Genomic DNA, 25,896 nt, shown 5'->3' with positions numbered 1-25,896 from the left:
CATTAAATCCACCATGATGCCATATCTCCAAAATTCAGCTTTGTGTGGATTATAAATCAGTTAAATGAGCTATTACTTGTCTGAATACTTATTGATTTCTTTGTTACTTACAGCTTGTCCTGGACTTGATATTGTCACAGCAGATCAATTCTGACCTATTGCAAGCAGCATCAGCAGCACTCTACACACTTATCTGCTGCTTCCAGGTATTTGTCAGTCTGCTTTTTTCATTTAGCTCCAGAACAGAAATAACAAAGATTGTAGTGATAAATGACTTGAATGCTCAAAGTTGAGAGAATATGGCCAAAATATGTGCATGAAATGCATTACGCTCAAATTTAAACTTCTAAATATAAAACTTGCTGTATTTGTAGAGAAATATTAGGCTAATATAGGAAACAGATGCCTTTACAGATTATTATCATAGTTAGAATTTACTTAATTTTATAGATTATTGGTTCTCACCTTTTTCTTTGTGTACAAGCCTTATCTGGTGCTAGCCCTTTCTGCATGATCCTTCTTAGAAGTAGATTCACATAATGACAGATGATTTCATTCATGTCTTTTGAAGTTTTGTACCTCTAAGGCTTATTAATTAGGAAGTGGATTACTTTAGGTAAAGTAATTTCAGTCCCATTTACACAAGTGTGTGAAGCATTTGTTGCTTTTTTGTATACTGTGTGGTGTGAATAGTGTGTGGTAGACTAGTAAGTATGTGTTGTTGAGTAGGATGATGTATGTTTTGTGCATTAGAACTATGTAGCAGTGTTGTGTGCTGGATACAGTGTGAGGGTGTTCAATCCCTTCTTTACTGCAGACTCCGCCTATGTAAACAATGGTTTGCTTACCATACTGCACCGCCTTTGCCTGTGCACATGAAAATCATGCCCAGTGTTGCATAATATTCCTAATTCAATGCTATTTACTTCATTCCAAATATATTTGTACATTAAGATAAAAACATTAAGTAATTATTTCTTAGTAGAAGAAATTGTAATAATAATGTATGCTTTGCATGCAAATATGCTGAAATATCTGAAATCACTCAGTGGTTATATGTTTTTAATTGAAAATGAGTGTGTACAGAATAATGCCAAATTTATCATGTTAGTCATGATGTGCTACATTATTGGTAGTGATAAACCTGAAAATGTTAATTCATTCAGACACACAGTAACAAAACAATGTCAGTCAAAAAAAAAAAAAAAGTTTGAAATACTGATGGATAGACATTGGATCACTTTTATTGTGTGCAACAATCCTGGGGTGCACATCAGTAAATTCTTGTCTCAAGGAAGGAAGCATATCTGGTTGTTTATCAGCAGATGGGTCAGATAAGTGAGTGAAATGTGGTGCAGTTGGGTCAGGTGAGGGCAGCCCTGAAGCAGTCATCACAAGATTGCTCTCCCTCACTTGCCAAGAGGGTTTCTACTCTAGTAACATTGTCAGTTTTACTGTCTCCTATATCTTTTTTGAGGTTCATAATCTGAATCATAGTCATGTGGAGAGTCTTGCAATATTTCCTCCATATCTGTCTTATCCTCATCACTGAGGCAGGAGATGCCATTATCTACAGGTAGAAGCAAACATCAGTCACTGTAAGGGAAAGACAATAAAGAACTAATGTTCATGTCTCTTGGGTGAATTATGGGAATAATATCAGTATTTTCTAACAAAATAATAATAAATTTGCTTTAGTTTTTGTGTGAAAAATAAACTACTACCTAATTGAATGGCTAAAGGGGGGATAGTCTTGTTATGCACAGGCATCTAAAAATAACATCTCAAGCATTTGTTCATGTTTCTGAAGAATGTTGCCGCTACATAGGTCCTGAAGAAGCTGAAATCCACACTCAGGGCCTGGTGATACACCGATGTATTAGCATGGTATGCATGTACCATGGCTGTATCGTGTGGTACCACAAGGTTGCTTCTGTGCACGGCATGCATGTACCTTAGAACAGTCTTGGGTAAGGAAGGGGTTAAAGTACAAATCTGTTGCATGCTGATACAACATTTTCTCTCTCAGGCGGAGTATCAGGAGTTGGTCCAAACTTTGCTGCACAGCCAGACAGACCCCACCACAGGGCAACGTCTGGCAGAATCTTTCACACAGCTCACCACAAACGTAGAGCTCACTGCAGATCGCATCAACCGGATCAAGTTCAGGGACAATTTTGAGAAATTTATTGCCAACGTCAGAGGCTTCTTACTCGTTAAGTAGATCATTGAGTGATATGTAAATATTTTAAAGTGGAGGAGCCCATGACTAATGTTCAGTATAAAGTTTTATATTGTAAACTTTATAGAAAATCCTTTCTTGAGTTTCTCTCTCTCTCTCTCTCTCTCTCTCTCTCTCTCTCTCTCTCTCTCTCTCTCTCTCTCTCTCTCTCTCTCTCTCTCTCTCTCTCTCTCTCTCTCTCTCTCTCTCTCTCTCTCTCTCTCTCTCTCTCTCTCTCTCTCTCTCTCTCTCTCTCTCTCTCTCTCTCTCTCTCTCTGTATACATCTTACAGAGTTTCCTAGTGCTGTGATGTATCACTTGTAAAAAGAACTATTGATGAGCTTCACAAATACTGGATATCACGTCTGTACAGCAGGTGGAGGCTGGGCACTGGGGTCCCAGACATGGAGCACCGGCAAGGAAGCACTGGCAAGATTCACACACAATTTCATTATGAGTAGAATTTTTATATAAAAGACCTTGAAGCTTAATTTAGATTTTTAGAAAAGTTGGTTCAGATCCGGTCATTGTGGCCTTCCTCAAGCTAATTTCTTGTGTTGCGTCCACTGCAGGTTCCTAGATGGTGAGAAGTTGTGTTGCATTTTATAATGTCTCGGTGCAGTGAGGGGTGGCCTCACACCTCAGTTAAGATACTTTGATCTCGTTTCAGTAGCTTAGCTGTAGATGTTAGCTTGAATTTTTAATGTTTTCATGGCCCTGAGGCATTGTAGGTAAGGCTGGCAGCATTTGCACTGCCTATTGGAGTGATTCATTGGCAATGCAGGGTTATCCTAGGTAGTGGACAGTCTTGCCTTCCTTTCCTTCTAAGGAAGTTAATAATGTTTTTTTACATTTCCTAAAGTTTGTATCCATAGCAAGCAACTGTAGTCCTCTCCCAGTGGACCTGGGACAGCCGAGGCCTGGAGCACTGCTGGCTGGGACAGTGGAGTGTTCTGAGTAGTGCTGAGCCGGAAACAGTGTGAGTGCACAAGATGTGCAAGTTGTGTGGAAGGAACACACAGCAGCCTTGGGATGCCACCAAGTGTTAGCCTGACTTGTTGCTTTAGGACCAGGACTCCAACCAACCAATGGCTGTGTTATTATTCAAAACTATCGCACTAAGTCCATTATTCATTTTTCATAATTATATCTTAACTGCACACGTTTTTCATCTCTCATAGATAGGGATAAGCCAGTATGTAGTCGTCATGTCAGCTTTGTATATAGATTATTTAAGATACAGGTATTGTACTCCAGTAAGGCATCATAATGAATGTTATGTGTAAGTTATGTCGTGGTAGTTATTGCAGCAGGAACCTGTGACTGGTGCTGCCTTCTGGTTCCAGCTACTCCTGCAAAAAGCATAATTCTTATATTTTCACATTTTAATTATAATATTTGACTAATATCATTAATGTGTCACGGAATATAAAGTTAGTACAATTTGTTGTTTAGATGGATCAGCTAAAGAACAGCTACTTTAGGTACATTGCTGTGGCTGAACTGCACCAGTGCTGCAACAACTCTTGGTCTATATCAGTGCTGTTTCAGAAAACCTTACTTGCTCAGGTTATGAGTTCTTGTTTTTGCATTTGTGCATAATTCTTGGACTAACATAAGTCAAGTTTCCAGCACTCACAAATTATCATGACTGATTGTTGGTGGCATTATATGCTCACATTATCCTGGGAAGCACTTTTTACCACAAATAATCTGCCATTTGCATGGAAATCAACTTGTTCATAGAAGTGTTGCAAGGATGCAGTTCTTGTTCATATCAAAGTGTGATCTAACTTGACCTGATTTAGAATCATCATTCCATCACTATGGCAGATTTTGAAGACCACTTCACCTTGCTCCCAATTTGCACATCTTTGCTTTACACAGCTGCAGACATAACACATATTCCATTCTATAGTGTCCCCCCTTGCCACTTCATACATCAAGAAAAATCTGTTTGTCACTGGCTCTACTGCAGTCTTTCATTGATTATCTTTGCATAGTCCTCTGTAACACACCATCTTATGTTTGTGTGGTGAATTAACTTGTTAAGGATCCTGGGAAATATTTCCAGGCAGAAATTTGAGGTATTAAGTAATACTTGACACATTAATTACTGCTGCTGGTGCTGTCTCTGCAGAATTGCTGAATGAAAGTTACTAAATTTAATTCTTGTGAGTGTGAGCTTGAAATATCCAATTTTTGAAAATGTGCAGTTTTTATTCTGCATTGGTCAAACTAACTAAAAGGTGGAAACTGAACTACCTGTGACACAGATGGTGATGAGCTCATCATGGCAATGTTTTAAGGATCTAACATGCAGCTTGGCTGCAGCATGCATTTAGTTCACATGGTATTTTTACTTTCCTTAAATATATATATATATATATATATATATATATATATATATATATATATATATATATATATATATATATATATATATATATATATATATATATATATAATTTTCCAGTCTCAGTTATTGAAAATCTAAGCATTTGGCTGGTTTGGAACCTAAGACCTGCAACTGCCCTGAGTCACTTAGTGCTGCATCATAACCTGGTCATTTTCATGTCAAGTTATTCATGAGTATGAAAGCACAGTGACTGGTGCTAAGGGATGGTGTGAAGACATCAGGAGGGTAAATTTTTTTGTGTGAGACTATTGAGCACAAGACCTGTGTTTTGAGGATGAAAATAGGAATTGCATAGGCAGACACTGTGGTGAGGATATTTGGCAGCATCACCCACAGAATAATAGGCAAGTCAAGAATAGAAAATATTAATTCTTTTCCCCCAAAAAAGTTAACTTTGTTGTCACTCATTCCTAGCATATAAGTTGTTTTATTCTAATGAGGCCTAAGAAGAGACTTGGTATTGTGTAAGAAAGGTGTTGAGGGGGCTGCCCTGTGGCCCACTTTACTCCCACACACTAAAGCTTTATATAATTTTAACAGAAGTGCTAGAACTTTGAAATATAAGGATAATTCTAATAATTGTCACAAACTAATTGGATCAAACTCAAGTCATTAACATAATGTCAACTTAATGATCATTCTTGTTAGTTGTGGTCAGCCTGATTCAGTAGTGCTTCAGACAAAGCCTCACTGTACAGCAACTCCAAGATTCATATCACATTGAATTTTTAAGCTAGTGTTTGCAGCTTCTCCATTGTAGGTTGATGTGTTGGTGTATACAGTGTAGAAAATATAATTTTCATTGTATCATGAACTACTGAAGGTAAAGAACTTTATTTTTTTATTTTAAGTTGACTTTTATATTAATTGTATGTATGTTGAAGGAGTAACAGTATTAGATTAGTCTGTAATGAGGTGCTTGTGTCTAAATCAGTATCTTTGTATACAGTCAAGTCCATAGTAGCCTTCTCTGACCATACATGAGGAGTACAAGGCAAGGACCACTAGTGAGAAGCAAGGAACCTCTCCCTAATGGGAGTTGGGCTTATCCCATGCAACAACGCACTTTATCTGGTTGTGACAATCCATAATACCGTCCTTCCTTCTGTGTCTCACATCCCCTTGCATTAACCAGTAAGCTAAGATGTGGCTTTCTGTGTAAAATTTGCTGCTGTGTGCTGGATGTCTTTTCAAGACAAGCAAAAATAGGAGGGCATTAAGTGCGTCGAATGTTAAATGTTATGTTGTGTTGTTTTGACGCCAAGGAATCTCCCTTAGCAGAAAGATTTATGTATTTATGTATTTATTTATTTATAATTTGTATGGTCAACCTATGTAAAGGTTGTAGTGGAGAAAAGTCAGGAAGTTTTTTGACTGAAAAACTGCGCCACTGTATTTTTCACACGTGACATCTTTAAGTATTTGGTCAGATGAAAAGTTGCATGCATGTGTGGAAGTGCGAGTGCATGGCTGTGTGTGGGTGTCAGGTGGTCCTCCCAGGCACTGCGGGAGACAGCGCTAGTGAAAAATATTCCTGAGTGCTGTAAGTACAACTATCTCTTAATAGAGCTTATGAAACCTGTCATGCACTTGATTAATTGACTTACCTTTTCCATCCTTTATTACAAATAAAAAAAAAGTTTTCAGTTGTAGCTTTCGGAGCCTAGACAATCTAGTTTTAAAGGATAGTAAATCAGTTGGTGGTGCCTGGTCTCTTCCAGAAAGGAGAGTTGGTGACCTACACTACTATATACCATCTTTGTATTCTTTCTCTATTGTCTGTATTCTCTCCAAGGATAAGACAGCTGGAGACCCACTCACCCTTGTCCATTTTTCATATTCTCCAAGTGGAGGAGATTCACAGGTTTAATTTACTGCTTTGAGGCAGCTGCCTTTTTGTGTTTGGTTTGCAACTGGTATGGTACTTAGTTAAACTGGGAAAGTCCAGTTGTGGGAGTACTCAGACTTGTCTAGAAGTTGGTGTACCTAATGTTTTCTGTGAATCTTGGGAATATTACTTGTTCCCATAGTGTTCTGGTATCTGGGCACTTCAGGATCCTTTTCTAGGCATTGAGAAATCCTTGACATCTTATTTGTGAGCCTGGATGTGAATAGCTATGTTGTGAAGTGACAGTTGATACAGTAACCACTGGGTTTGGTTTTGGTTTACTGAAAATTCCCAGCCCAACTAGCCACTGAGCATTGGTTGTTGCTAATATAACCATGGCCTAAATTTGGGCTTGCTGTGGTCACAATTATCTCAATACTCTAAGCTCATTGTTAATATGGAGATTTTTGGAGTTACCTAATGCTGGGGTGGAGGCACCAGGCCCTCTACCCTGGCCTCAGACACCCATTCATAGCCTGACAAATTTTGTTTGTCCTATTCCTTTTTCATACTTGCTTTTATAATTATTAGATGAAAACTATATTCTCTTTTACAAAACACTGCAAAATGAATTTATCATAAATGAGCAGAGGTGAACATAACTGGGGTTCAAGCTTGGATCTGACAAGCTGAACCTCAGGTACCTCACGGCCAGTCCTGCTTTGTCTTGTGGTTGTGCATCATGCCACATGACATTGTTCCCACTCCTTTCCTCATCCATTAACCCTCAGTCTCCTTACATTTTTTTCTATGGGGTGAGACCATCAGAGGCATGCCTATGGGATGCGAGGTTAACCTTGAGTTCAGTCATTAATGGTCTGGAGTGTCATGTGCATGAGAGAACCCTTCTCTTTTACTCCCCTTACTTCTTGTGGAGGCTCTGAGGGGCTAACAGTTTACTTTCCCTACTATACTGTGGGGTTAACATGCTCTGGGACCTCCCCTCTGCAACCTGAATGGTCTCATCCTCCTCACATTCCTGTCAATCCATTACTCCCCATCATCTTTCTCTAACTTTGATCCAATGATTTTTCCTCAAACTGGAGTCATTACTTGAAAATCCTTGCTACTGGCCCTTACACACATCAAGCGCATGGACATGATCTTTGCAATTCTGCTTTCCTTTTATCACCCGTAAGTTGTGTATTTACAAGAACTTCTTGTAATCTTTACCACAGAACCTACATGCTGTTTTTCTTGGTGTTACATGTTATTCTTCTCTGGAGATTACTTAATTTTATATTCAGATTTCCAATGTTCCCTCAGCCACTTCCTCTCTGTCAATACTACTCATCCCTTGGTCCAAGAAATCTAATTGTAGATATTTTTCTTTATCCAGATGAAATACATGGGCAAACAGCCTTAGCATGCCTCTGTATTGGCCACACTTAACTTACTCATCTTTACCTCATGACATATTACTCTACACTACCATGACCAAATTGTAGCACCCCACTGACTCTTACTCATTTACTTGCTAATTACTGTGAAGGCACTGCCTCCCATACTCATACTTTTCCCTGTTTGTAACATCTCTGCCCTTCACTCCTTCCTCTATAGTACCAACTTCCTATCTAATCTCCAAACCCCATCCACCTTTTCTCTAAGATTTTTTATCCTATCCCTTCATTTATGTAACTTAGTACCATATGGTCTTTGATGCCTAGTACTAGATTCTTCCATTAATCACTCGATCAATTGTCCCAATATATTTATTTCCCTGCCATTCTCTTCTGAAGTTATGCTGCAGAATCATGTTATAGCCATTCTCCTTGTGGAGTGTTCTTTGGAACAGATTTCAGATATATTAAATATAAAACCAATTGGAAGAATGTCCATTGGTAGGCATAATGGTGATACTTAGTTAAATGCTCATTGGGGCATAACTGCCTATATATACAAGCTACAAAATTCCTTATGCAGTAGTACCTCCTTTTATGAGTGCCCAAACTTAGGAGTTTTTCAAGATATGAGCTGTTGCTTCATTGATTTTTTTACTTAGAGTTGCAAGCCAAAATCCAAGGTAATGAGCAAGCTTCAGCTACGCCACTGGTAGTTGGCACAGTGAGTGCCACATCTGTCTCACTCATTCACTTCACTTGTTTTTATACATTTGTTATTTATAAATACATTTTCTTAAAGTAAACCCTCTATATAATAAACACATATGGGGAGAGAGAGAGATGAATTGTGGCTGATGAATTGTGACCCTGATGATTTGATTTGATTCTCTCTCTCTCTCTCTGATAAATTAATACACCACATACACAGAGACAGAGGGTTGTGGTTGTGTGTCTCAGCTGGTGACCTTGACAATGGTTGATGATGCAATGCTCTCTCTCTCTCTTTCCCTCTCAGATAAGTGAACACAGAGAGAGAGAGAGAGAGAGAGAGAGAGAGAGAATCATCAACCATTGTCAAGGTCACTCACTGGCTGTCACACAGCCACAATTCATCTCTCAAACATGCAGTTGACTGTGTGTCAGCCAACTCTCCTGCATTTTAAGACCTAGGACATTCATAAAATAAAGCAAGCATTCCATAATTTTGAAGTATGCCATAAATTGTGAACAGTTCCATAAAATAAAATTAGTGTTCAATAGCCTTAAAGGGGCCGTTATACCAGAAATTTGATAAACAGGTTTGTTATATCATCAGTTTACTGTATTTAAAAACATATAACAAAAAAAAATTGGGCTGTTGTAAGAAATTAATGGCATTTCAAATCATTTCAGCGGGGAAAATTGATTTGAAATAAATGAGCAAATTGAATTATGAGTTCTGTCACGGAATGAATTAAACTCATAAGTTGAGGTACCACTATTTTCATAGCATCATCAAGCTACAAAGGAAGTTACTATTACTTTAATTTCGACATGCAAATACTTACATAAGCTGGGCTTTTATGAAACACTTAAGCATTATGTATATACTTTATTTTCATATCTAAATATATATATATATATATATATAGAGAGAGAGAGAGAGAGAGAGAGAGAGAGAGAGAGAGAGAGAGAGAGAGAGAGAGAGAGAGAGAGAGATACTGTACAATTCATCACAGTTTCCTACTTCAGGCACTTCAAAATTTTAATGTCTGACTTTATGCATGTGGCTGCAATTAGTGAAACACAACCATCCCAAGGTATTGGCCACAATGACAATCACTACAGTACAAGGAAACCACTGGTAACATTTGAGTAGTGCCCATTTGATAATTATCATGGTAACTATAGTAGAACCCCATATTAGTGAAACCCAAACACCCATATTTTTTATTGTAAAATATTTAAAATAGCAAAAATAGGCAAAAATCAGAACAATTAAATCATGCCCACAATGCTAAGCAGTTGCATTGGCTCTTTCCTCAGCAGCAGCACTGCAGGGAAAAGACAGTACATTTGCTTGGTCTGCATAGAGTTTTTCAGCAACTCCCAGGCTTGACCATATCCCTATTTACAAGCTAACTCTTAATCACATGATCATGTCTTCCTATATTTGTGATGGTTAGTACTAATCAAATTATTATATTTTCACAAAAATCCTTGTTGAATGATTGTGATGACTAAGTTGACTACACTAGTTTTCAACACCTCCAGCTTAATATTTTAGCCAAGATATGCCAGGGCTAACATTTATCAACTTCAATTCCTGATATTATTATGTGCATTTTTGCATTGTGAATAGTGTTTTCCCATCCATAGCATTTGGGTAGCACAGGATTCTACTTTAATTAGCTGGGCAGTCTTTTTTTAAAAAGGAATAAAATGGGGGAAAACCTCAAACTAAATATCTGAGCCAGTCATGAATAAGCCAATAGTTAATATTACCAGACATTACACTACCAGACATTACACTACCAATAATAATTAGGAACTAGTTTTGGTTTTTCAATGGACTGAACCACTTTATTTTTTTAAGTAGAATGAAGAAATTATAGGCAATCCATATATGTAAAGCCAAATTGCTGGTGTTTGATTTTGAAAAGGACATTTTTTATGACTATAGTGTCACATGCTACTATTGTGTATGACACCAATCTGCAATAGCAAGGCAATGTTGCTCTCCACATCACTATACAATAGGATTTGGATGATGAAGCATACAAATATACTACGTATACAGCTCGCTAAGAAGCATCATTGAACAGCTACACACTACACTGTGATACATACTTTAATTTATTTTTAATCCTCACTGAAAAGCTGGTAGCAGACATCTCAATCTGTTATGGATGGATTGTATCACTTAAACCCAATGGTCCACTGACACAGCAATGTTCAAAGCTAAGCTTCAATAATTGTTTCCTTCCAAATCAATGCCACTGAAAGTCTATATATATTATTTATAAATTTTAACTATTAATATTTATGAGTATAAATTTTAACTATTATCAACGAATCCAGTATCACAATGCCTCAAATAGGGTTTGGTATTGATCTTCATGAAGCACAAGACTTTACTGAAATTTGTTTCTAATAACTCGTACACATCAAGAAACTTTTTTTCAAATTTTGTTCACAGTTTTCCAGTGGCTTTCAACTTTAGTGTGGAATGAAAACAATGTTTCCTATCCAAATTTCAGTTAATTTTAGGAAGTCAATGAATGAGAATATTACTGCAGTGGCCTTGATTATACATTGGCTATGCAGCTTTCAGAAAAGTTTCTATCTTTTTGTGCTCAAATATCCTATTTGATGATGCATTCACTAAAGAGTGACAATCCCCCTCAAAATACATATATGGAAGTTCCTAGAAAATAAAACATTTCGTGGTGATGAAATGATTACTTATGAGTACACGCTTGGATGCAGTCACAAAATTATCTCACAGAATGTTTTTGATTTTTGACTGGAAACAGCCTGGAAATTTTGTTTGTATGCTTACAAAGTTTGGATGAGACACCTGTAACTTTCTTGAACCTGGATGGCTAAGTGACCTAAGACATCCATATTAAGAAAATGTCTATCTGATGAGTACATGTCATATGTATCAAGAAATTTAATGTATCCTTGATTATACATTGGCTATGCAGCTTTCTTTTTGTGCTCAACTACAACTGCCAAGAATCCTATGGAACATGAGCCTTGACAAACTCAGCAATGACAACTGGACAAGATATGGATAAAGTTACATACTTCTGAGATACTAAATATCCTCAAAAAGCTCTGTTCCACTTGATGGCCTGTATTATGTCCACATAATGAACTCTCCCCAAGAAAGTGGATACCAGTTGGTATTCCAGCTGGCTCCCTTGATGGTCTGCATTTCCTTCAAGTCCTACATTTCTCTTCCTCTCTTGCTTTTGGGAGGCATGGGCATGAGGAAGCCTGGCCTCACACAGTACTTTGGTTGCCAGGCACAGCAGCCACTGAGTGACCTGAAAGGGCAAGGATGTTGCACCATCATTTCCAGTTAGATGAGAGAGAGAGAGAGAGAGAGAGAGAGAGAGAGAGAGAGAGAGAGAGAGAGAGAGAGAGAGAGAGAGAGAGAGAGAGAGAGAGAAGGGGGGGGAGACTGTGCTGAGGTGAGAGGGAGGAGTGTGAAGGAATGTGCTGTGCTAATGTGAGAGAGATACAGAGAGGGTATATTCCAAGTTTTGAACACAGAAGGTTTGACCACCAGGATAAATATTGCCTACTCCCTACATCTCAAAAATGTATTGCTGTGCCATATTAGAACTGGATGATTTATTTTTTACTCTAAAATGAAAAATATGCATGCTTCCTAAACATTCCTTGAAGTCTTCCGAACACAATAAACAATGGCAGCAATGTCAAGGCTGGGTTTATATCTGCCAGCAGCTTCTGAAAAAGGGTTCAAATTTATGCTCAATTTGAGTAAGGACTTTCATAATAGGGAAACTCGCAAAACCTTTGAAACACCCCAAAATCAGACTGACCAATGGCAGCAGCTCTTAAATCTATCAGGATCATAATTTACAGACACGTTATTTTCCAGCTGGGAACAATACAACCACTATCCAAAACTTTATAAAAATTACATAATGGACAATGCAACAAATCACATGTACTCTCAATGTATTCACTTGCAATACACATGACACCTGCAGCTTAGGAGTTAAAGGGGAAAAAACCCCAACTTCTCTATATTACACTGACTCACCTCAGTATGGGTAGGAAGGGAAAGGGAATGCCGACTTAGCCATTTGCTGGGTGCCCACAACATCAGCTGGCACAATGTTGCTGCAACATTGACAGTTGGCCGCTGAGGGAGAAAAAGTGTACAATCAAGAATCAATCTATATACCAGACTGACATTCCTAGCAGAGAAGGATAGCTGATACAGAGAGCCCACACAGAATTCACAGAATTTCCACACATCATCTCTTCTTGGGCTAAGAGGAGTAATCCTCACCAACTACAAAGTACAAGGCAGTATGCATGTCTCCATATCATGAGCTACTGATATAACTGCTTTACTATAAAGGTCCACCTTGAAAAATAAGGCTGCTAAATATTAATAGTTCAAATCCCATTGGAAATTGCATAAAAATCTTCTAGTCCAGGTTTATGTAATTACATCTGTACTCACATTGTTGGATAAATGACTGCAATGCTTGGAGCTGAAACATAGATTATTGGAGGAGAAACAATGAAAGTAAACAGATGTATCAGGAATGTGTATGAAGTCTTCCGAACACAATAAACAATGGCAGCAATGTCAAGGCTGGGTTTATATCTGCCAGCAGCTTCTGAAAAAGGGTTCAAATTTATGCTCAATTTGAGTAAGGACTTTCATAATAGGGAAACTCGCAAAACCTTTGAAACACCCCAAAATCAGACTGACCAATGGCAGCAGCTCTTAAATCTATCAGGATCATAATTTACAGACACAGGCATATGGATCAAGTGAGAAATGGTGTGTGCAATGCAGAATTGGTGCTGGGAAGTAGTAGTTTGATCTAACAGAGCAGGGGATACTACATACACGTACAGTGGTTTAGGCATTCAGAGAGGAAGGAAGAAGAACAATTAATGAAGATTATCTGGATTGGTTGCAAGAATGGAATGGATGGATAGTGTGATGAGATTTAGATACAAAAGATATCTGAAGGGGAAAGAAGAGTGGTTGCACATGATAAGGATGAAAGGAGAGTAGCTGTGAATGCATGAATGGTGCATTTTTGAGCATGAATGGTGCATTTTTGAAGGCACTGAATGAATGTGCAAAAAATTAAATCTACAGTTTATGAAGCAACACAATCCATAACAACAATGCCAAATGTAGATCCCACATGTGAAGAGTGTAAGTGTATGGCCGAAGTGGATTTACAGATATACAAGGATCCAACAAGGAAGCACAGTGAGACCAAATAACATTTTTGGAGTGTGAAACTTGATATATGAACAAAAAATACTTACTGCACGAGGGTTACGGCGCAGGATGTCAGCAGTGAGGTGCCGTATCCAAGGTGGGGCACTGCGAGGTAGGCGGGGCAGGTGAGACTCCTTGTAGGTGGCTGAATCCAGCTGCTTTGGTCTTCTATGTGAAGCAAGAGCAGCAGGAGAGAAGGGGTTGTCTAGGCCATATATCTCATAAATGAGTGTGCCAGCAGCCCACAGGTCACTTTGGCCAAAGAAAACTGAGGAAAGCAGCCCTGGCATGGCTGTTTTTACCTGCAAGAAGAGATATCTTACATACCTTCAGAGTTATAGGTCTTACTGCATTATCTACCATCATCTGCCTCACAAGCACTCCATGAAACAAGTCAACAGGTAAGTCAACAAAAGTAAGGCCCTGACAGCCAAACTTCCCACACACCATACCAATGCTGAGGCTATACCTCAGGTGCCATGAGTGCTGAGTTACCCTGGCGAGGATCAGCCTCTCTGCTGGGGAAGGGCACAGAGAGGCTTGGGTTGTCACCAACAAGGCTGCAACCGAAGTCAGACACAACCAGAAGAGGGTACTGCCATCCCTCCACTAAGGAGAGTAGGATGTTGTCTGACTTCAGGTCTCTGATGAAAATATATAAAGTCCACACAGTAAAATACAATTTGAATACAAGACCAAGACCTAATCACTCAATGGAAAATTAAATTGCACCAAGTTAAGAAATTTGAGGTATGTGAAATGGATTTGAACATCCTGTAGTAAGAAAGAACATAGATTCCTACAAAACACATTGACGAGACCACCAAAGATGAGTCTATTCATGCATTCACAATTGCTCTCTATTCATCCCTATAATGTAAAATAGCTCTCCTTAATCTCACGGATATATCTCGCATCTACAAGTAACATCCTCTTCACAATGTCCATCCATCCCATTTGCATCTACAAGTAACATCCTCTTCTCAATGTCCATCCATCCCATTTGCAGTCTTTCCTCTAAAAGTCGGACTTTAATTTTATCTAATGTGTACCTCACAGTGCTGCAGTCAGTATGTTATCCAAGTACCAAACAACTTTGAAACCATCCCTGAAGAAATATAAGGGACTTTATGCATTCCACAGTAAGACCAGTCTTGTCTGCACAATCTTATAAGCTTCTGATGAATACTATTTTCTTTATAAAAAGTGGACCATAAATGTAGGGAGGTCAGTCCAACACTAAATATTTCCCTGAATAACTGTGATCATCTTTCATAACCAGTTTCCTTATAAACTATCACATCCCAGTGTACAGACTGTCCTAGTAAAACAACCACAACATTTTGTAAAGTTAGTATGTATAAAATGGATAAATATAATAGAGATGGAATCTGCTCTTCAGTAGTAAACAGCACTAATACAGTAGATCAGTAGAGAGCCTCTTATTGCTGGCTACAGTTTGAGACTTTTCTGGTACCAATCAAGATGGAGGAGTCACCTGTGTGCTATGTTGTTGCTTCGAAGATGGAGCAGTGCCTCCAGGAGCTGGGTGAGCAGCAGCAGGCAAGTGTGCTGGGAAGGATGGTACTTTTGTAGGTACTCTCTCAAGCTGATGTCATACCTATGGGAACATAACACACAATGCTCAAATAAGGTTTCATGGGTCAGCTGATACAGCAATACTGGGCCATCAGTTCTCATGTCTCTAATCAGGAGCAACACTTATGAAAACTGGCAGAGTTTATCACCTTTCACATTTCCTAGTTCATTACCACTTCCACCACTTGCACTACCACATTACCCATAACTTAAAGCATTACCCACTTCCAACATCTTATCATTCATCTACCGTTTCATGACACAGAAGAGACTCATGTTGCGCCCATATCCTTGAGGGTTCAGTCGAGTTGGAAGAGCGTGTGGGTAGAGGTCAAGACAGCCCTCCAGCAGTGGCACTCGATCCACAAACACACATGGCATATCCACTATGTTGGGATGAGGTGGCAGGCATACCCGTGGTCCACACAGTCTGGGAAAGGAGAAGTTAGGTTGAAGAACACATGATGTTTACAAAGACTAAAGGAGTCGCCTTTGAATATCAAGATGTGGAAAGGAGAAAAATAATGATCACAATGGTACATCAGAGACAAGAACATGCAGCAGTAGTTTGGTCACCACATGAGAAAGAACATGTGAGGAAGCTGGAAGGAGTACAGAGAGCAGCAACCAAGATGATATCAGAATTGAGAGATTTACCTTGAGAGACTACCTAGGATGCAACCCTTGACTTTGGAAAAGAGATGAGAGAGAGGTGACATGATCGCACTATACAGAATGCTAAGTGGAATGCAAAAACTGGATAGGGAAGATCTATTTCTATTGAATGAAAGAGAACAGAGGACATGAAAGAAATAAAGGTGACCACCTACAGAAGGAACACATAGAAGTTTAGCTTTCCTCATAGAACCACGGAATGGACTGGAGAAGGATGTGGTCTGTGTAAGGGATATTCATGATTTTAAGGAAAAAATTGGATAAGAATAGTAATGGAGACAGGACAGTATGAGCTTAGCTCCTCTCCCGTATGTCACGACTAGGTAAATACAACTAAATAAAACACACACACACACACACACACACACACACACACACTCTGGTTAGCACACTTGACTCACAACCAAGAAGGCTTGGGTTTGAATCCTGGGTGCAGAGAGGCAAATGGGTGAGCTTCTTTTTTTTTTTTTTTTATGTAGGAAGGACACTGGCCAAGGGCAATAAAAATCCAATAAAAAAATATGCCCACTGAAATGCCAGTCCCATAAAAGGGTCAAAGCAGTGGTCAAAAATTGATGAATAAGTGTCTTGAAACCTCCCTCTTGAAGGAATTCAAGTCATAGGAAGATGGAAATACAGAAGCAGGCATGGAGTTCCAGAGTTTACCAGAGAAAGGGATGAATGATTGAGAATACTGGTTAACTCTTGCATTAGAGAGGTGGACAGAATAGGGGTGAGAGAAAGAAGAAAGTCTTGTGCAGCAAGGCCGCGGGAGGAGGGGAGGCATGCAGTTAGCAAGATCAGAAGAGCAGTTAGCATGAAAATAGCGGTAGAAGACAGCTAGATGTGCAACATTGCGGCGGTGAGAGAGAGGCTGAAGACAGTCAGTTAGAGGAGAGGAGTTGATGAGACGAATAGCTCTTAATGTGTAGCCCCTGTTCACCTTGCAGCAAATAGGTATGGGATGTACCCTGAGGGGTTGTGACCTCACTGTCCTGGTGTGTGGTGTGTGAGTTGTCTCAGTCCTACCCTAAGATCGGTCGGTATGAGCTCTGAACTCTTTCCGTAGGGGAACAGCTGGCTGAGTGACCAGCAGACACACACACACACACACACACAAACACACACACACACACACACACACACACAAAAGCAGGATTACTGACCTATTCCTCCAGTAAAGCAAAATCACTATTCTTTGCCTTACTCCCTGTGTCTATCCTATGCTAGGTGAATACTATAACATTAAAGCAGACACCAGATTGTCTCCTTCTAGACTGAGCTTCAAACCCAAGTTCTCAAAGTTATGAACAAAGCATGCTATTCTACACCATCAGACACTTTTAGTAAAGGTATATAGACACTCATTCTTCATTCCTTCATTTTTCTTTAGTCTTCCTCCCCATGAAACAGTTTAACGTTAAGACTACTCAAGAGACTAAGAATCATTCTGCCCCCTTCCAGTTTTCTTTCTCATTTACTCTTTTCTCCCCTTCTAGTCACTCAGTTTTCTACACACTCCCCAAGGCTCACCTCTCCTGCCACTCTTGCTGTGCTGGGTCGAGCTGCACACTCCGAGCTGGCAGGATCTCCTTGTACATGGCCTTCAGGATGGCAGGAGCATTGGACTCAGCCTCATAGTTGAACATCATCTTTATGGCGAGTGGAAACTCATCATGCTGAGTCCCTGCTGCTTCTACCTGCACATCTGAATCAATATCAATTACTTACAGACTATTTTGTATGCCAGTACCACTAATGGATTAATTTTTTGTAATTTTCATACAAAATGTCCACTTACACATACAAAATAGTGCCCAATAATCTATTTCTAAGAAAAAAGCACTGCAATGACGTGTATCTACTTAAAAAGTTGTTGTAATGGTACCTAATATCTTTAGCTACTTCCTTGATACTTCCAGTAAGTTCAATTGGGTGGCTCATCACATGTTAATGATGAATGGGATGCTAATCAGTCTAATCAGAATTTGTTTTTTGGTATAGTCATAATATATTTATACTAGATTTAATTTGGAGGGCACTCTATATCTTACAATGAGAGCTGGGAAGTTGAAGTAAACAAAAGGAAATAGGAGTTAGGAAGTTAGCATAATGAGGAATAAAGTCTTAGTTTAAGTGGGAGTAGGAGATAGCAGTTTTCTATTTTTATCCTTTTACTTATCTTCTAGTTATTCGGAAAATGAATACTTTCTAACCAAAATGAATTTTTAATACAGATTTGTTTTCCTTCAAGTAGGAGGTTGGAGTGTGATCCACCTATGTGTGGAATGTAGCTTCACAAATATGGAAGGAACTGTTTTTTTAATAGACTCCATCAAGGATGCATATTCATTTTACAAGAATGTTCTTTGTGAATACAAAAAAAAAAAAAAAAAAAAATTGTAAGTAATTTCTAAAAATAATATAAATCTTACATATAATTTTACTTTTTTCAACTTATGTAACAATTTATTGATAAATCAGATTGCTTAGTCATAATGTGAAATTCAATAACAACAAGAACAAGGTTATGATTTTCTGAGAAATATGTAGATCCCCATTCTTTTCATCTACTTCATGTTTACTCTGAGATGCTTATACATACAAACCAAAATACTGTATTCCAATGAGTTTACCTTTCAGCATCATGAGATCTCATGGCCATCATCTGGACCCAAGTATAACACTGGATGAAGGAGGAAAAAAAGTTAGTAGAAAAGAAGTAAATAAAAAAAAGCCTCACTAACCTTTCTCTTGCTGAGCATCCTCATAAGGGCCAGAGGGTGTAGTAAGAGTCCTAGCAACAGCTCCCAGAGATTCACATTTTTCTGCAGGTGTCTGTGCTTCCTCATGTTCCTCTGTAACAAGCTCAGCCCCAGTGGGCTCAATTTGATCTTGGGGTTGCAGAAAGGTGGATGCCTCATATCCATTCACAGACCCCTGTGGGAGAGGAAGACCTTGCACCACCTCCCTGATGGCAAAACTGTAGGAGGATGGCTCGTCATCCTCTTCTTTTCCTTCCTGGTGAGTGTGGCTGGGAGGATTGCTGCTTTCATCTTGAAAACAACACAGCAAAAGTTTACAAGCCATGAATGAGACAGAGAGAGAGAGAGAGAGAGAGAGAGAGAGAGAGAGAGAGAGAGAGAGAGAGAGAGAGAGAGAGAGAGAGAGAGAGAATGAAAAATTAACACTTATACATAAAAAAATATAAAAAAAATACTACTAGAAATGCTTACGCGGCAATGAGACAACACATGCATAAAAAACGGCAAAAAATATAATATTCAACTTACCAGTCTTCCACCTGGCAGTGTACACTACAGCATTACAACCTTTGTCAATGACTGGTCCCAAGTCAAAGTCTGTCAGAGAGAATGCATGTTCATTGTCCCCATTCAGTTCCTGCTCCTCATATTTCTTTTGATGTTGCTCTTCTACCTGTTGTTGTGAGGCCTCCTTATGTGACTGCCAGAACTCTGGATTGTGCAGCCAGCCAGCCCGAGTAATGGCCTCCTGCAGATCAAACAGTGTTTCATGTATATTTATTCCCTTTAGACATCATGAGAGACTTAGTGATGAGCAAATGTGGATAAGAAAGAATACTTAATGATTAGAAGAAGCAGTTTAAAATGATAAATTATTCATATGTACAAGAAATGTGTACAATTAAATTACAAAGTGCCTTTATAAAGACAAGTGGTATATAACAGCATGACAAAAACTGGGGAATTTAACAGTTTACATCCAAGGCTGAGATACAGATGATGAGAAAAGGTGAGAGGGTGAACTTGCAAGTGTTTACATGCAGGCGCATGTGCATGCACGTGTTCACCTATATATGTATTTCTTGTGATTTTCTAAGAAAGGAATATGGATCTCTTTCCTGGCTTGTTTCCAGTCAATGATGAAAGATACCAATTATTATTGCCTTTTTAAAGGGTTCACCACCACAAAATGTGTCTGCATTATTTTGTAACAAAATCATCTGAGTTCATCTTGCAGTCAGTTTAATGTTTTTTTTTTTTTATCTCTACAGTTAAGTTTTATTTGTAAACACAAACAAAACTATTACATGTATTCAGTTCTTTTAATCACACACACACAAAGAGAGAGAGAGAGAGAGAGAGAGAGAGAGAGAGAGAGAGAGAGAGAGAGAGAGAGAGAGAGAGAGAGAGAGAGAGAGAGAGAGAGAGAGAGAGAGAGAGAGAGAGAGAGAGAGAGAGAGAGAGAGAGAGAGAGAGAGAGAGAGAGAGAGAGAGAGAGATTATGGAGTCTTTTCAAAACAAGCTGTGGGATAAATGTGACACAGAGGCTATGAGCACCAAGACCAAACTTGCACCCTGGCACATGAGCAGGTATGAGGTGTTGGCAGTGACAGATGTGAGTACAAGATGACCCCACTGCTGAGAGTTTCTTTAAATACCTGAGATATTTACAAAAGTTTTAAACTGTAGGTGAAATAAGGGTGGTAGGAAGTACAGCCTGGCAACTGACACACGTGATGCTAATCATGGAAGAAAATATGAAATGTTTGCAGAAAATTGGAGGAACATTGGGAGAATATAAACCAGGAAAAGAAAGATGGCATGTACATAAAATGAGGACAAAATGGGAACTGAGAGAGAGAGAGAGAGAGAGAGAGAGAGAGAGAGAGAGAGAGAGAGAGAGAGAGAGAGAGAGAGAGAGAGAGAGAGAGAGAGAGAGAGAGAGAGAGAGAGAGAGAGAGAGAGAGAGAGAGAAAGTGGATGAAAACATGCAAGCATAGCTAGAACAACCCATGTAACCTGTGTTGATGAAGAAAATCAATGTTTGCTCTCACTCCATTATGTCAAGGTAAATTTTTAAAACATAAGAACATAAGAAATAAGTGAAGCTGCAAGAAGCCACCAGGCTTAAATGTAGCAGTCCCTGTATGAAATATACCTACCTATTTCCACCTACCATCCCCACACATAAACCTGTCTAATCTTCTCTTAAAGCTCTCTAATGCCTTAGCACTAACAACATGATTACTGAGTCTATTCCATTCATCTACCACTCTATTTGAGAACCAATTTCTTCCTATCTCTTTCTTAAACCTAAATTTTTCAAGTTTAAACACATTATTTTGGTAAATGAGGTTCCTTTCGCGCGCACGCACACACACACACACACACACACACACACACACACACACACACACACACACACACACACACACACACACACACACACACACAAATAAATTAATTGATTAATTAATTAAAAATAAATAAGTAAACAAATAGATAAATAAATAAATAAATAAATAAATAAAAGATAATTAAATAATATATATATATATATATATATATATATATATATATATATATATATATATATATATATATATATATATATATATATATATATATATATATATATATATATATATATATATATATATATATATATATATATATATAAACAAACAAGAGTGTTATACAATCTTTAACCTTTACATTAGCAGGTTTTGAGAGAGAGAGAGAGAGAGAGAGAGAGAGAGAGAGAGAGAGAGAGAGAGAGAGAGAGAGAGAGAGAGAGAGAGAGAGAGAGAGAGAGAGAGAGAGAGAGAGAGAGAGAGAGAGAGAGAGAGAGAGAGAGAGGGTGGAGGCAGGAAGTCTTACACATGATAAGGTAAACCAAAAATGGAGTAGAAGGAGAGTGAAGACCTGGTTACTTAACTTAAATATAAGCTGTTAGGTTGCTTAACTTGACTTTGTATGGTGTAAGAGAGAGAGAGAGAGAGAGAGAGAGAGAGAGAGAGAGAGAGAGAGAGAGAGAGAGAGAGAGAGAGAGAGAGAGAGAGAGAGAGAGAGAGAGAGAGAGAGAGAGAGAGAGAGAGAGAGAGAGAGAGAGAGAGAGAGAGAGAGAGAGAGAGAGCTGTGTACCTATTTCTGACAACTTACATCCCCTCTACAAGATAGGGGATCTAGAATGACTGTGTGTGTGTGTGTGTGTGTGTGTGTGTGTGTGTGTGTGTGTGTGTGTGTGTGTGTGTGTGTGTGTGTGTGTGTGTGTGTGTGTGTGTGTGTGTGTGTGTGTGTGTGTGTGCCAGGATATTTTTGGCCTATCCTACCGCCAAGACCACTACGTAGCACTGTCTCTCATCCACTCATGTGTGTGTGTGTGTGTGTGTGTGTGTGTGTGTGTGTGTGTGTGTGTGTGTGTGTGTGTGTGTGTGTGTGTGTGTGTGTGTGTGTGTGTGTGTGTGTGTGTGTGTGTGTGTGTGTGTGTGTCCAAAGATCTATAATCATCTTCACCTTTGTATCCTCCACACTTATCTCTTCACTTCTTTGCCCCACATGAATCACGACAAACACCACAGGAATCACAGAACCTTGCTAGGTGAAGCCTACCCCACTCTGCCCACTTCCTCAGTCAAGTTCCTCTTACCTGATAAATGAGACTAATGACAAAATAATATATTCTAGTAATACAGGTTACTGAGAAGTAAAAAAAAATAAATAATAAATAAAATAAATAAATCATAAACAAACAAAATAAAATGGAGTAAACCTAATTAAAAACTAATCTAATGACAATAATACAAAAAATTCTAATAATGCAGGCTACTGAGAAGAAAAATAAGTGAAACTAAATAAATAAATAAATAAATAAAAGAAAGAAATAATTAAATTGTTGTTTTATAACATAACAGTAAATAATATAACTATAAACCAAATTAAAAATTAATGAAAGACCATACACAAATGTTACTGAAAAAGCAAAACACTCATGAAAAAAGAAAAGGAAATATTCATACATATACCAAGGCTGTCTACCCCCCAAAAAAGATAGGTAGCCAAGACAAGGCACTAATAAAATAAATAAATAAATAAATAAATAAATAAATAAGTAAATAAATAAGTAAACAAACAAACAAACAAACAAATAAATAAATAAATAAATAAATAAATACAATAAGAACCATCACTGAGTCCAAACAATTGCTCATCACCCAGAACATGAACACTATGATTTCATAAAGGTCCTGAGCATGATGCAGAATGGCCTCCATTACTGTTTAAAAAATTCCTGAGCATGAAGTGGAAAGTCCTACATTGCTAGAAGGGAGATGGATGGAGAAACCTGGATTCCTGAGTATGAAGTGGAGCAGCCAAATAATTTACAGATTCAGGAGGAGATGGAGAAATTTGAGACCTTTGTTTTACAATGAACTACTTGCTTTGCTCTACTTGGTGCCTATATTTAGGTATATGTAAAGTGTAAAACTGCAAATCCTAATAATAATAATAATAATAATAATAATAATAATAATAATAATAATAATAATAATAATAATGATAATAATAATAATAACAAAGATAGAAAATAATAATGAGAAAAGAGGATGATGATGATGATAAAGATGAAGAAGAAAGGAAACAGAAAACAGAAAGAAGAAAATGAAAATGAAAAGAAGGAAAAGAAAAGAAAAGTTAAAGGAAAGAAACCAAAACAAAAGAAAAAGAAAAAAGAAGAAGAAGAAGAAGAAGAAGAAGAAGAAGAAGAAGAAGAAGAAGAAGAAGAAGAAGAAGAAGAAGAAGAAGAAAAGAAAATAATAATGATCATGAAGAACTGATAAGTTAATAACTTTCCAGACATAGGCATGTGGAATGACAATGAAGATCATGATAAGGCTGGTAAGGATGACACTGGTAAACTTAATAATAAGAAATGTTCGGACTACATCAGAATGGATTCTGGCAACCTTCACAAGTTGCCAATGTTATCACCTTGTGGCTGTCAACGCTCAATGCCTGGACTTCAGTGAAGAGGCTGATTAGATGACTCAGACCAACCAGCTGCACTATCAAGTTAAATGGTTTAAGGTTTAAAGGTACACCATAGACTGTGATGTGAAGTTGTTGCTATCTGAACTCCTATACTCATGAAATCACACACACCTCAAGAAGACTTATTAAACAGAAGTAAAGATAAAAGCTACATTTTTTATGATAAAGACCATTTCAAAAAAGGAATGATTATCACTAAGCTACAGTGTTGGAAGTAGTCGGTGTGCTACTGGCTGAGGATGGCAGGTGTGGTGAGGGCTAAAATTACAGAAGTGTTGTGTAATAAGGATGACAAGTGTGGTGTGTGCTATGGTTAGAGAAGTAGTGTGTACTGAGGATAACTGGTGAGGTGTGTGCTACGGTTACAGAAGTGTTGTGTACTGAGAATGATGAGTGTGGTGTGTGCTATGGTTAAGAGAAGTAGTGTGTACCCAGGATAACAGGTGAGGTGTGTGCTAAAATGCACTAAAATTACAAGTGTTGTGTACTAAGGATGACAGGTGTGGTGAGCACTAAGGTTACAGAAGTGTTGTGTAGTGAGGATAGCAGGTGTGGTACATAAAGGCTACAGCTACAAAACAAGACAGGCATGGCACTCACTCGCACAGTGCCACACAGAGCCTCTAGTTCATCATCACGAGTCACCAGGCCATGGGAGCCGCCCACCAGGGTCACTCCCACGAGAGCAAAGTAAGGTGCACTGGCCCCAAACACAAGTCGCTGAGTGGTGCGGCGTCGTGCTTCTGTCCAGAGGGGTGCCGGGACCCTCCGGAAGATGCTCTGGATGAGTTGGGTGGTGAAGGGGCGCAGGCGACTAGCTACTACTCCCGCCCGGCCAGCCACACACCCAACAGCCGCCGCCTCTCCTGCCCCCTCCCTCACACCCTGCACACATGAATTGAAACAACTTATCAATATACTATTATCCAGTTCCTAATTATGTTTAACCAAGAACATTTGTAGCTAATGACATGATTATCAGTTTACAGTCTCAAATTACTTAGGTTGAGAATTGATTAGTTGCATCCTTCACTGCTCTTAAAAAAAGATGCAAAAAATCTGCAAATCTTCTGCAGAAATTTCTCCTCCAGAACAGAAATGGGTGAAAATTGTGTTAACTGATAAAGTGGCAGTGGTGGTGTGGCAGATGTGACAGCATGACATGTTATTGAACATACTGAACAGATGCATAATAAGTGTGGATGACACCATCAAATGTGATGGTTATCAGGTTCATGACAATGTCTAACAACAGGGATGACAATCATCATTCATCATTGAATCCTAGCTTTACTAATGTCGCCATTTCCATAAAGCTTTTGTTTTGCATTCCAGTATATTCATGAAGGGAGACAGGTGTTATACTCACCTTGCTCAGCTTGTGCTGCGAGTCCTGCTGCCGCTGGAAGGGGTGGTGGCGGGGAGCCTGTCTGCGGCGCACCTGGTGGAGAGCCCGTTTGCCGTGCTCCACCACACTCTCCACCACAGCCCTCACACTCCACATATTCGCTCCAGCCTCGGCCCGCCCTGCTGCCGCCCACAGCAAGGCTTGGCCACCGTAATGCCGCCCCAGTTCGGCTTACAAAGTCTTCACTAAAGCTAAAATAAACGAATCATTGCACTGGAAACCACATTCACCTTCCGTGACACACTCAAGGCCGTGCGTGTGTGTGTGTGTGTGTGACGCAGGCTGTCTCGGCACTCGCTGCTCGTCTCCTCCCTGCAATTCTGCCTGCTGCCTTAGGGCTCCTCGGCTAACTGTGGACTGTTGCCATGTGTGTCTAGGGGGTTGAAATTACTATATTTTTAGTGTTATCAGATGATAAACACTATCTGTGCCAAGGAAGACTTTAAATTCCTTGATCTGTGCTTATGAGAGAGAGAGAGAGAGAGAGAGAGAGAGAGAGAGAGAGAGAATTACATGAGCACGCAATCTATTGTA

General features: G+C 38.9%; 2 protein-coding genes across 3 annotated transcripts in view; one reads left to right on the top strand and one right to left on the bottom strand.

The window, feature by feature from the left end:
* LOC135101994 (exportin-4-like) overlaps positions 1–9,569 on the top strand; it is a 36,921-nt gene extending 27,352 nt beyond the window's left edge. The window contains exons 22-23 of the mRNA XM_064006577.1: positions 114–206; positions 2,030–9,569. Coding sequence (XP_063862647.1) covers positions 114–206; positions 2,030–2,224 — 288 coding nt within the window. The 3' untranslated portion in view covers positions 2,225–9,569. The remainder of the gene's footprint in view (positions 1–113; positions 207–2,029) is intronic.
* Positions 9,448–25,757, bottom strand: LOC135101995 (serine/threonine-protein kinase Pink1, mitochondrial-like). Of its 2 annotated transcripts, XM_064006578.1 has the most exons (11): positions 25,324–25,757; positions 24,555–24,839; positions 19,431–19,650; positions 18,885–19,193; positions 17,671–17,845; positions 15,713–15,892; positions 15,362–15,484; positions 14,333–14,507; positions 13,911–14,165; positions 12,652–12,753; positions 9,448–11,905 (listed from the first exon to the last, which is right to left on the bottom strand). In XM_064006578.1, the coding sequence occupies exons 1-11, from the start codon at positions 25,456–25,458 to the stop codon at positions 11,684–11,686; spliced, it is 2,181 nt and encodes a 726-aa protein (XP_063862648.1). In that variant the 5' UTR covers positions 25,459–25,757; the 3' UTR covers positions 9,448–11,683. The 2 variants fall into 2 exon arrangements, with proteins under 2 accessions (XP_063862648.1, XP_063862649.1); XM_064006579.1 differs by lacking the exon at positions 24,555–24,839 and having other exon boundaries at positions 25,324–25,751.
* Positions 25,758–25,896: the final 139 nt, after the last annotated feature.

The sequence above is a fragment of the Scylla paramamosain genome, chromosome 7 (genome assembly GCF_035594125.1).
Source record: "Scylla paramamosain isolate STU-SP2022 chromosome 7, ASM3559412v1, whole genome shotgun sequence".
NCBI classification, from domain to species: domain Eukaryota; kingdom Metazoa; phylum Arthropoda; class Malacostraca; order Decapoda; family Portunidae; genus Scylla; species Scylla paramamosain.
The sequence above is the reverse complement of the archived record's forward strand: the minus strand, read 5'-3'. Positions and strand labels throughout refer to the sequence as shown.